Source organism: Papio anubis, chromosome X, assembly GCF_008728515.1.
Source record: "Papio anubis isolate 15944 chromosome X, Panubis1.0, whole genome shotgun sequence".
NCBI classification, from domain to species: Eukaryota; Metazoa; Chordata; class Mammalia; order Primates; family Cercopithecidae; genus Papio; species Papio anubis.
The window spans coordinates 109,320,392-109,333,798 of NC_044996.1; the positions used below are offsets into that span (position 1 = coordinate 109,320,392).

General features: G+C 38.2%; 1 protein-coding gene across 3 annotated transcripts in view; it reads right to left on the bottom strand.

The window, feature by feature from the left end:
* Positions 1 to 8,887, bottom strand: part of CFAP47 (cilia and flagella associated protein 47) — a 446,504-nt gene extending 437,617 nt beyond the window's left edge. For all 3 annotated transcript variants that reach the window (XM_031660417.1, XM_031660416.1, XM_031660418.1), the window contains exon 1: positions 6,774 to 8,887. In XM_031660417.1, coding sequence (XP_031516277.1) covers positions 6,774 to 7,049 — 276 coding nt within the window. In that variant the 5' untranslated portion in view covers positions 7,050 to 8,887. The remainder of the gene's footprint in view (positions 1 to 6,773) is intronic.
* Positions 8,888 to 13,407: the final 4,520 nt, after the last annotated feature.

Genomic DNA, 13,407 nt, shown 5'->3' on the forward strand with positions numbered 1-13,407 from the left:
GAAAGCCAAGGATAGGCCAAACTAATCTATGGTGTTAGAAATCAGAACAGGGAGCAAGATGGCCGAATAGGAGCGGCTCCAGTCTTCAACTCCCAGCGCCAGCGACACAGAAGACCGGTGATTTCAGCATTTTCAACTGAGTCTCTGCTGCTGATACCCAGGCAAACAGGGTCTGGAGTGGACCCCAAGCAATCTCCAACAGACCTACAGCTGAGGGTCCTGACTGTTAGAAGGAAAACTATCAAACAGGAAGGACACCTACACCAAAACCCCATCAGTACATCACCATCATCAAAGACCAGAGGCAGATAAAACCACAAAGATGGGGAAAAAGCAGGGCAGAAAAGCTGGAAATTCAAAAAACAAGAGCGCATCTCCCCCGGCAAAGGAGCGCAGCTCATCGCCAGCAACGGATCAAAGCTGGACGGAGAATGACTTTGACGAGATGAGAGAAGAAGGCTTCAGTCCATCAAATTTCTCAGAGCTAAAGGAGGAATTACGTACCCAGCGCAAAGAAACTAAAAATCTTGAAAAAAAAGTGGAAGAATTGACGGCTAGACTAATTAATGCAGAGAAGGTCATAAACGAAATGAAAGAGATGAAAAGCATGACACGAGAAATACGTGACAAATGCACAAGCTTCAGTAACCGACTCGATCAACTGGAAGAAAGAGTATCAGCGATTGAGGATCAAATGAATGAAATGAAGCGAGAAGAGAAACCAAAAGAAAAAAGAAGAAAAAGAAATGAACAAAGCCTGCAAGAAGTATGGGATTATGTAAAAAGACCAAATCTACGTCTGATTGGGGTGCCTGAAAGTGAGGGGGAAAATGGAACCAAGTTGGAAAACACTCTTCAGGATATCATCCAGGAGAACTTCCCCAACCTAGTAGGGCAGGCCAACATTCAAATCCAGGAAATACAGAGAACGCCACAAAGATACTCCTCGAGAAGAGCAACTCCAAGACACATAATTGCCAGATTCACCAAAGTTGAAATGAAGGAAAAAATCTTAAGGGCAGCCAGAGAGAAAGGTCGGGTTACCCACAAAGGGAAGCCCATCAGACTCACAGCAGATCTCTCGGCAGAAACTCTCCAAGCCAGAAGAGAGTGGGGGCCAATATTCAACATTCTTAAAGAAAAGAATTTTAAACCCAGAATTTCATATCCAGCCAAACTAAGTTTCATAAGTGAAGGAGAAATAAAATCCTTTACAGATAAGCAAATGCTTAGAGATTTTGTCACCACTAGGCCTGCCTTACAAGAGACCCTGAAGGAAGTACTAAACATGGAAAGGAACAACCGGTACCAGCCATCTCAAAAACATGCCAAAATGTAAAGACCATCGAGGCTAGGAAGAAACTATATCAACTAATGAGCAAAATAACCAGTTAATATCATAATGGCAGGATCAAGTTCACACATAACAATCTTAACCTTAAATGTAAAAGGACTAAATGCTCCAATTAAGAGACACAGACTGGCAAACTGGATAAAGAGTCAAGACCCATCAGTCTGCTGTATTCAGGAGACCCATCTCACATGCAGAGACATACATAGGCTCAAAATAAAGGGATGGAGGAAGATTTACCAAGCAAATGGAGAACAAAAAAAAGCGGGGGTTGCAATCCTAGTCTCTGATAAAACAGACTTTAAACCATCAAAAATCAAAAGAGACAAAGAAGGCCATTACATAATGGTAAAGGGATCAATTCAACAGGAAGAGCTAACTATCCTAAATATATATGCACCCAATACAGGAGCACCCAGATTCATAAAGCAAGTCCTTAGAGACTTACAAAGAGACTTAGACTCCCATACAATAATAATGGGAGACTTCAACACTCCACTGTCAACATTAGACAGATCAACGAGACAGAAAGTTAACAAGGATATCCAGGAATTGAACTCATCTCTGCAGCAAGCAGACCTAATAGACATCTATAGAACTCTCCACCCCAAATCAACAGAATATACATTCTTCTCAGCACCACATCGTACTTATTCCAAAATTGACCACGTAATTGGAAGTAAAGCACTCCTCAGCAAATGTACAAGAACAGAAATTATTACAAACTGTCTCTCAGACCACAGTGCAATCAAACTAGAACTCAGGACTAAGAAACTCAATCAAAACCGCTCAACTACATGGAAACTGAACAACCTGCTCCTGAATGACTACTGGGTACATAACGAAATGAAGGCAGAAATAAAGATGTTCTTTGAAACCAATGAGAACAAAGATACAACATACCAGAATCTCTGGGACACATTTAAAGCAGTGTGTAGAGGGAAATTTATAGCACTAAATGCCCACAAGAGAAAGCAGGAAAGATCAAAAATTGACACTCTAACATCGCAATTAAAAGAACTAGAGAAGCAAGAGCAAACACATTCCAAAGCTAGCAGAAGGCAAGAAATAACTAAGATCAGAGCAGAACTGAAGGAGATAGAGACACAAAAAACCCTCCAAAAAATCAATGAATCCAGGAGTTGGTTTTTTGAAAAGATCAACAAAATTGACAGACCACTAGCAAGACTAATAAAGAAGAAAAGAGAGAAGAATCAAATCGACGCAATTAAAAATGATAAAGGGGATATCACCACCGACCCCACAGAAATACAAACTACCATCAGAGAATACTATAAACACCTCTACGCAAATAAACTGGAAAACCTAGAAGAAATGGATAATTTCCTGGACACTTACACTCTTCCAAGACTAAACCAGGAAGAAGTTGAATCCCTGAATAGACCAATAGCAGGCTCTGAAATTGAGGCAACAATTAATAGCCTACCAACCAAAAAAAGTCCAGGACCAGATGGATTCACAGCTGAATTCTACCAGAGGTATAAGGAGGAGTTGGTACCATTCCTTCTGAAACTATTCCAATCAATAGAAAAAGAGGGAATCCTCCCTAACTCATTTTATGAGGCCACCATCATCCTGATACCAAAGCCTGGCAGAGATACAACAAAAAAAGAGAATTTTAGACCAATATCCCTGATGAACATCGATGCAAAAATCCTCAATAAAATACTGGCAAACCGGATTCAGCAACACATCAAAAAGCTTATCCACCATGATCAAGTGGGCTTCATCCCTGGGATGCAAGGCTGGTTCAACATTCGCAAATCAATAAACATAATCCAGCATATAAACAGAACCAAAGACAAGAACCACATGATTATCTCAATAGATGCAGAAAAGGCTTTTGACAAAATTCAACAGCCCTTCATGCTAAAAACGCTCAATAAATTCGGTATTGATGGAACGTACCTCAAAATAATAAGAGCTATTTATGACAAACCCACAGCCAATATCATACTGAATGGGCAAAAACTGGAAAAATTCCCTTTGAAAACTGGCACAAGACAGGGATGCCCTCTCTCACCACTCCTATTCAACATAGTGTTGGAAGTTCTGGCTAGGGCAATTAGGCAAGAGAAAGAAATCAGGGGTATTCAGTTAGGAAAAGAAGAAGTCAAATTGTCCCTGTTTGCAGATGACATGATTGTATATTTAGAAAACCCCATTGTCTCAGCCCAAAATCTCCTTAAGCTGATAAGCAACTTCAGCAAAGTCTCAGGATACAAAATTAATGTGCAAAAATCACAAGCATTCTTATACACTAGCAACAGACAAACAGAGAGCCAAATCATGAATGAACTTCCATTCACAATTGCTTCAAAGAGAATCAAATACCTAGGAATCCAACTTACAAGGGATGTAAAGGACCTCTTCAAGGAGAACTACAAACCACTGCTCAGTGAAATCAAAGAGGACACAAACAAATGGAAGAACATACCATGCTCATGGATAGGAAGAATCAATATCGTGAAAATGGCCATACTGCCCAAGGTAATTTATAGATTCAATGCCATCCCCATCAAGCTACCAATGAGTTTCTTCACAGAATTGGAAAAAACTGCTTTAAAGTTCATATGGAACCAAAAAAGAGCCCGCATCTCCAAGACAATCCTAAGTCAAAAGAACAAAGCTGGAGGCATCACGCTACCTGACTTCAAACTATACTACAAGGCTACAGTAACCAAAACAGCATGGTACTGGTACCAAAACAGAGATATAGACCAATGGAACAGAACAGAGTCCTCAGAAATAATACCACACATCTACAGCCATCTGATCTTTGACAAACCTGAGAAAAACAAGACATGGGGAAAGGATTCCCTATTTAATAAATGGTGCTGGGAAAATTGGCTAGCCATAAGTAGAAAGCTGAAACTGGATCCTTTCCTTACTCCTTATACGAAAATTAATTCAAGATGGATTAGAGACTTAAATGTTAGACCTAATACCATAAAAATCCTAGAGGAAAACCTAGGTAGTACCATTCAGGACATAGGCATGGGCAAAGACTTCATGTCTAAAACACCAAAAGCAACGGCAGCAAAAGCCAAAATTGACAAATGGGATCTCATTAAACTAAAGAGCTTCTGCACAGCAAAAGAAACTACCATCAGAGTGAACAGGCAACCTACAGAATGGGAGAAAATTTTTGCAATCTACTCATCTGACAAAGGGCTAATATCCAGAACCTACAAAGAACTCAAACAAATTTACAAGAAAAAAACAAACAACCCCATCAAAAAGTGGGCAAAGGATATGAACAGACATTTCTCAAAAGAAGACATTCATACAGCCAACAGACACATGAAAAAATGCTCGTCATCACTGGCCATCAGAGAAATGCAAATCAAAACCACAATGAGATACCATCTCACACCAGTTAGAATGGCGATCATTAAAAAGTCAGGAAACAACAGGTGCTGGAGAGGATGTGGAGAAATAGGAACACTTTTACACTGTTGGTGGGATTGTAAACTAGTTCAACCATTATGGAAAACAGTATGGCGATTCCTCAAGGATCTAGAACTAGATGTACCATATGACCCAGCCATCCCATTACTGGGTATATACCCAAAGGATTATAAATTATGCTGCTCTAAAGACACATGCACACGTATGTTTATTGCAGCACTATTCACAATCGCAAAGACTTGGAATCAACCCAAATGTCCATCAGTGACAGATTGGATTAAGAAAATGTGGCACATATACACCATGGAATACTATGCAGCCATAAAAAAGGATGAGTTTGTGTCCTTTGTAGGGACATGGATGCAGCTGGAATCCATCATTCTTAGCAAACTATCACAAGAACAGAAAACCAAACACCGCATGTTCTCACTCATAGGTGGGAACTGAACAATGAGATCACTTGGACTCGGGAAGGGGAACATCACACACCGGGGCCTATCATGGGGAGGGAGGATGGGGGAGGGATTGCATTGGGAGTTATACCTGATGTAAATGACGAGTTGATGGGTGCAGCACACCAACAGGGCACAAGTATACATATGTAACAAACCTGCACGTTATGCACATGTACCCTACAACTTACAGTATAATAATAATAAATAAATTAAAAAAAATAAATAAAAATAAAAAAAATAAAAATAAAAATAAAAAAATAAAAAAAAAAAAAAAAAAAAAAAAAAAAAAAAGAAATCAGAACAGTGGTCAGTTCCACAGGGTGATTACTCCAGGTACTGTAAGGAAGAAGCACTGGTGATCCTGGGTGGTGAAAATATTCTATTATTTGACCCAGGTGGTAGCTAATCGAGATTATATATCTAGCTATCTGTCTACACACACATATATATTTATTTTTTTGTAAATTCATCAAACTTTACTTTTGAGATCTGTGTACTTTAGTGTAAGTAAAAAATACACCGATTTTTTAACAGAGCAAAAATTAGAACATGGAAATCCTTTTTCTCATTGCTCTTCTAATCATTAACATAGGTTTTTCTACATATATACAAAGAAATATATGTAAATTTAATCTAAAATTATGGACATCTTTTTATTTCTGCACATATAAGTCAGGCTGTATTCAACATTATTTTTCATTAGGAATATCTCTTGAACTTTTCAGTTATTTATTGCTTATATTTCAAAAATTCTTACCACGTTTCCTATATGAAAAATTTGCCTGAGAAAATGTGATCATACTGAACTAATAATCATCCATTCACATACATGATGTAAAATAACACAGTGAGATACAGAGGAAATTCTGCCCACTTTTAAATTATAAGATAGAAACACCCTCTCAGAACAATAACTATCTTGATGGTTAGATCTGTACTAAAACCCCCTCATTAGTTTCTAAGTTCTATGAGGGCAGGGCTGTGTCCATTCTGTATTCCTCATGTCCATTGCCTGTTATAGAGTAGGTGCTTAACAAATGCCTGTTATAGAGTAGGTGCTTAACAAATGCCTGTTATAGAGTAGGTGCTTAACAAATGTTTGTTAAAATATGAAATAATGAACCTTTCCACTAATCCTACAGTTCCTGGAGTTATCAGGCACTTTATGATTCAAAGGACAGTTAATAGAGAATTTTGTTCTCATAATTCTTAAGGCAACAGCAAAATCATAAAACCAAACTGCACAGATTTTGGGATTGTTAACAAGTTTCTAAACCCAGGTTGAAGAAATGGGGAGGCTCTAAGTCAGCTTTTCTCCGCCCTGCCCTCCTCATCTCCTAATTCTTAACGAAACAGAAAACAAAGGGGGCGGGGGGGAAGAGCACACACACAGAAACCTGTCACTGTTTCCCAGGAAGCCCAATCCTCCCTCCATCCCCGCAGGAGCCAGATGACTACTCCCTAGGGCAAAGAGAGACGCTGTGGGAGGAGGCGCTCTCACAAGGTCCTGCTCCCAGCACCCCTTAGTGTGTCACCTGTGGCTTGATGGGCTCCTTAAATCGGATTTTCTGGTTCCAGCGGCCAAGATTATGCACAGTAATCGGGAGGCGGTACACCCTCCCGGCCATCGTGTCCAGGAACTTCACCTCAGCTGGGCTCACCCGCAGCTGCATGTCTTTCCCCGGGCTATCCACATCCCGGGAGACGAGGGAACCCCTTTGGATGCTCATGGCGAGGGAACCCCTTTGGATGCTTATGGTGAGGGAACCCCTTTGGGTGTTCACGGCGAGGGAACCCCTTTGGGTGTTCATGGCTGCCCTCTCGGTAGCCAGAAAACAGATGTGGATCTGTCGGGCCAAGGATTAGCGTCGACGACCGTCGCTAGGCAACCATCAGACGCCAAGCGCTAGTTTCAAGCCCTGCTCTCATTGGCGCCTCCCAACCTGCGCAAGTTGGTAACGGGAACAGAATAACCCTCAGGTCACAGGTGTCACCAGAGTAACTGAAAAACACGCTGTGGCAGCCCAAACGTCAGAGGCACCTCACTTTGCCATGGCCTGGCAAGGTATTAAAATCACAGAGGCTTAGTGGGCATTTTCCTGGACCTCTCTTAAGACCAAGTTTAAAGTACCATGCATTTCAAAGAAATCTGCCCATAGATGCACTGTAAACTGGCCTTATAATTCAATTAAAATTTAAATTTACAAAGAAAAAAAAAGATCAGTGAAAGTGATGTGCTCACGTGGTCTATTAAGGCAGCAAGATATAACAAAAAGGGAGAAATATAGGAGAAACAAAGTCAGTGTCTCCTAGATGTCCTGCTCAGTGATCTCTACGTCAGTGTTTCTGAATCAGAATGTTTCTTCCAATAGCAAAATATTGGATTAATATGAATACCAATCAGTAGCGATGGATACAATAACTTACTGTTTATTTATGATGAATAATAATGTAGATCTGTGTTGATATAAGAGGTATCCATTATACAGTATTAAATTTTAAAATTAACCAAACGGTATGCATATTGTGACACCTGTATGTTTTTAAATGTACACACACACACTGTAAAAGCAATCCTTTGGGTCTTTTATTAAAATGCAGATTCTGTTTCAGTATATCTGAAGCAAGGTCTAAGTATCTGTATTTATGACAAGCAAGCTCCCAGGTGATTACAATGCTTCTGGTTCAGGGGCCACACATTGAATATAGAGGCTTTAGGAACCTTGTTAACTATTCCAGGGTCTTCATTTGTGAAATGGTGTTACTCAGGAGATAGAGATCACACATCTTTGCTGCTAGATGAGGACTTTTCCAACAAACTCATACTCACATTGCCCAGTCCCTACTCTCTCCTCGTCCCTCTTCTATTATCTAAGAGTTTCAAAATATACCACGCACTTTCATTTCCTCCTTGCTACTGCACATTATGTTCACTCTGAGAATGGCCTCTCCATCTGCCAGCCAAACAGTCAGTCATTCTTCAACAGTAAAACCTTTCCCACAACACTTTTACGAGGTTCTCACAGAACCAAGATGATAAAAGTTTCTTGCTTCATTTTCTACAAGGATGCAGATATTAATAAGCAGTTCTAAATGCAAAGACAAGTAGTCACATTTCTTGGAACTGCTGTCAATAGTTGAAAAATAGCAGAAGTGGTGATTATTATTTGTAAATTCTTAGGAATTGATAGATGCAAACTATTGACATTATCTTTCAAAATTCTATGTATCTTGGTTTAACAAGTGGGAGATGTGAATCATGGCTGGAATTTTTATACTAGTCGCTACTACCATATCACAATACAAATCCTGTCCATGTTCCTGAGCCCCTAAGCGGGACAATTTTACAGCACTGAAATAACAATAGCTCATATAACTTGACTGAATCAAGACCATAGTTCATACAAAGCCCCTCAATCAATTTCTGAAAAAATTGGAAACTCCAAAGAAGCCTCAAAACTCCCTATTTTTTACTCTCAAGGAGAAAACCCAAGTGGTTAGAGTAGTGACTAAGATGTTACTGAAATAGGATAAAAAGATTTCCTCTAGGCACACAGCCATAAAACAAAACAAAATAATGGCCTTTGAAGCAACTTGGATGGAGTTGTAGGCTGCTATTTTAAGTGAAGTAACTCAGGAATGGAAAATCAAATATCCTATGTTCTCACTTATAAATAAGAGCAAAGCTATGAAGATGCAAAGGCATAACAATGATATAATGGGCCAGGCGTGGTGGCTCACACCTGTAATCCCAGCACTTTGGGAGGCCAAAGCAGGTGGAACACCTGAGGGCAGGAGTTCGAGACCAGCCTGGCCAACATGGTGAAAACCCATCTCTACTAAAAATACAAAAATTAGCCAGCATGATGACGCATGCCTGTAGTCCCAGCTACTTGGGAAGCTGAGGCAGGAGAATCTCTTGAACCCAGGAGACAGAGGTTGTAGTGAGCCAAAACTGCACCACCACACTCCAGCCTGATCAACAGAGTGAGACTATGTCTCAAAAAAAAAAAAAAAAAAAAGAATGATGTAATGAACTTCAGAGGCTCAGGGAGAAGGGCAGAAGCAGGGTGAGGGATAAAATACTACACACTGGGCATAGTATACACTGCTCGAGTGACAGGGTCACCAAAATCTCAGAAATCACCACTAAAGAAGTTATTCAGATAGCCAAAACCACCTGTTCCCCCAAAATCATTGACATAAAATACAAAAGTATAGTAATCAATGTGTTTATGAAATAATTTGGAAGTGAGTAATATACGATACAATTGACTAAAGTAGCATATGATTAAAAATTCTTCCAGATAATAAAAAGCCATGCCAATAAGAATAAAGTGATGAGACTAATGCCTGGATAGACTAGAATAGCATGAATTGGATGGCAGCAGGATGAATTAACAGAACAATAATCCATTATTTTTACAAAGGATATGATGAATGAGGAAAGGCTTCAAGAGATCAGGGACAATGGATACACATTTCTCTAATGTTAGCAACAAGTGTGCCTTACTACAAACAGAAATCATTTCAGAGACTGCTAACTGTGCTGCATTATCCACTTTTCCTATTTTTTCATGGTAGAGTTTTTAGATGTGCCTATGACTGTACAGGTTCATTACATTTTCCAGGCTTTCTTGTTGCTAGATGTAGCCATGCAAACAAGGTTTGGTTGTGAGTGTAACTGACTTGTTCCACTTCTGAATTATAAAGTTAAAGTGGTGCCTTACAATGATGGGAGATGCTTTCCCTACCCTCTTATCTTGCTTCTTAGGCTCGTTGTAAATATGGTAGTGGGTCACCTGATCACTTTAAGGTAGATAGAGTGAAAAGATCAAAGGAGCCTGGGCCTTGACTAAATTGTATAGCAAAACTACCAACACAGCTGGGACTATTATTTGAGAGAGAGTTGAAACTAAATCATATTTAATGCACTATTAGTTTGAGTCCCTATAGAGCAGCTAAATCTAATCAACACAGACACCAACAGAGGACAGGAACTCTGAAGGGCATATCCCCATGAAGTTGAACAGTTCTGATAATATCACCCTATTAGATTGAGTATCATAACTTTTGAAAAACCTTGTTTTAGCCATCCAAAGCTCCTGACAACCTTTCCTACCTCTAGACTACCGTGGTGACCCTCGATTTTCCTCTCATATTCACTGGCGGCAAATACCTGATGGCAAGTAATATCTCTGGTTCCTGAGTAATTAGAGATTCCTGAGTGAAGTAGGTCATTGAAAGTCAATCATCTGATGCAGTATCTCTCATCAGGAGAGGCCTCACTTGATAGTAACAAGAGTAATTTTTGCATTACTTTACTCTACTACAGGGCCATTTCTCATACTACCTGAAAGGATGTTGGCACTTTCAGTCAATCTATCACCCAAGCAGAGTTGGATAATAACATCCAGAGGAATCGAGAGAAAGACAAGCAGTCTAAAATACCAGGACTTTCCAGTGTGGAAATGTGAAGAATTAGGAAAGAATTTGACTGAATTATATAGTACTCACATGAATGAGCAAAATAGACACAAACTTTTTCATGAAACTTTAAAACCGACAACACTCTGAAAATCTCACAATGGTAGTTTTACAGCAGAATTTCTCAACCTCAGAACTATTGACATTTTTTGACCAGATAATTATATTTTTAAGGTCCTATCCTATGCATTGTAGAATATTTAGCTACTTCCTTGGTCTTTACCCACTAAATGTCAGTAGCACATCCCCCTCCCTTCAATTGTGACAACCCAAACTAACTCCAAACATTGCTACATGTACCCATGGGGCACAGGGGAAGGGGGACTATTTTTTCCCTCTTTTTTATATCACTCGTAGCATACTATTCCATCATTACTTTATTGCTTATTTCATACAACAATACATCTTGGAAGTCATATCAGTATATCAAGAGTATCTTCATTTTTTACAATAGCATAATATTCCATTATGTGGATGTATAATAATTTATTGACCTGGTGAACTTCTGATTCACCTTGAGTTGTTTGCAATCTTTTAAAAACTACAAACATGGTAGTGATGACTGTGGTCGTATATGTTTTTTCTCACATGTGTGAGTATATCTATAGAATAATATAGAATTACTCTAAGGAGAATTGATCAAAGTTCTGTGCACTTGTCAATAGATGGTTATCAAGAAATATCACTGTTAATAGAAACTAGAAAGTTGTTCTTCAGTGAGTTTATATTCATCATAGTCTAGCAAAAAATGAGAGTACATTTCTTCCCACACCTAAGCTGTTACAGTATGTATAGTAGGCAGGGTTTCTAAAATGCCCCCTCCACTCATATATCCTGACCTAACTCACAAAACCTGTGGATATGATGAGTTATCACTACCACGATTATGTAAATTTGTATGGCCTAACTGATGGTAAGATAAGGAGAGTATCCAGGTGAGCCTAATTTAACATAACCCCACTTTCTCAAACTCAGGGGTGAGAAGTCAGAGACATTTTTAGCATGAGAAGGACTTAATACACCATTACTAATTTGAATTTGAATACGCTAGTATAAATGAACTAAATCCTATCAACAACCTAAATGACCTGGGAATCGAGTTCTTCCCCTAGAGCTACCAGAAAGGAGTGTAGCTCTGCCGGCATCTTGATTTTGTTCATTTGAATTTCTGAGCAGAGAATCCAGCTATGCAGTGCTCAGACTTCTGACCCCAAAAAAAACGTGAGATAATAAATGTCTGTTGTCTTAAGTTGTTAACTTTGTGGTAATTTGTTATGGAGCAATCGAAAACAAAAACTTTGTTTATCGACGTTTTGATTTTTTTTGCAACTATCTTACATAAATTTCCATGCAGCTTAATTTGCATTTCTCTTATTATTATAGAAATGAACATCTTTTCATTTATTTAAAAGTCATTAGTATTTATTTTTTCCTATACTCTGTCTATTCATATATTTTTTCTTAGAATGTTGATCTATTTATTATCAATAGTGGAAGTGCTTTGTATATTAAGGAGATTAGTATTGTCTGCATAAATATATGTTTCTGTATATCTATTTTTTAAACTTTTCTAATTACTGTGTTAGTGAAATGTGTCATTTTTTATGGCTTCAGGTTTTTAAAAAGCATTTTTATTTAGTCTTAGAAAAACTCTCCTTATGCCAAAATTAGATAATGAAGATCCAACGTTCTCCCATGGTTCCTTCTGGTACTTTTACTGTTTGTTTACTATTGTATCTGTTTGGGGGTTTTTGGGGGCTTTCTCATGTTTTTGTTTGTTTGGGTTTTTATTCATATAAAAATTTATCCTGATATAAAAGTGATTTGCTGATCCAAATTACCCCAACATCATTTACTGCATAATTTAGGATAATAATTACAAAATGTAGTATAGTATATTAAAAATTCCATCAAAAGTTTCATTTAGTGCATGATTAGCAGAACTTAACAACTGAACATTAGTTCTTTAGATAGCACATTCCCTTATTTATTCTCTGGGAATTGCTTGTAGAGTTTCAATACTTCTATCAAATAATCACTTTTGCATATTGGTTTTCCTACTTTTTCCTTCAATTGGTATGAATAATTATATTTCTCTGCTGTGATTTACTATATCTAGGTAATGACTCTGAATGTATTTTTAAATTGTTTCACTCCGATTTTTCCCATGGTTTCAACATGCCTGAATTTTTGCCCTTTCCCTTTGTTGTGCATTTCCAATTCCATTTTTGTCATTTCTCCCTTTACCTTTATGCTTTTGTCAAAGCAAAAATTGCTGTATCTTTCTATCTTTTATTTAAGAGCTCAGTATTTGATTGCTGAACTATATACAGTGGCATTTTAGACAAAACTAGTTTTGTATCAAATATATTTTGAAGGGATATTGATGCCTACTGAATTATAGAACGCAACTACAATCAAATCAGGACCTGAATAAATGTGACTAGTTGATTGCTGAATGCAATGAGAAAAAAGTCCCAAAGTAGTGATTGTGAAAGAAATTATTTATCAAATGATTCAAGAATCTTTCATACCTCAATTCATTTCCTAGTGCTTCCCCGAACCCCTTTGGTATTAATTATGTGCAATAGAATAAAAAATCTGTTTCCATAGGGCTTGCGATATTGGCAAAATAAATGAGATAATTTGAAGATACGTTCCATAACCAAAGGAGATGAAAAA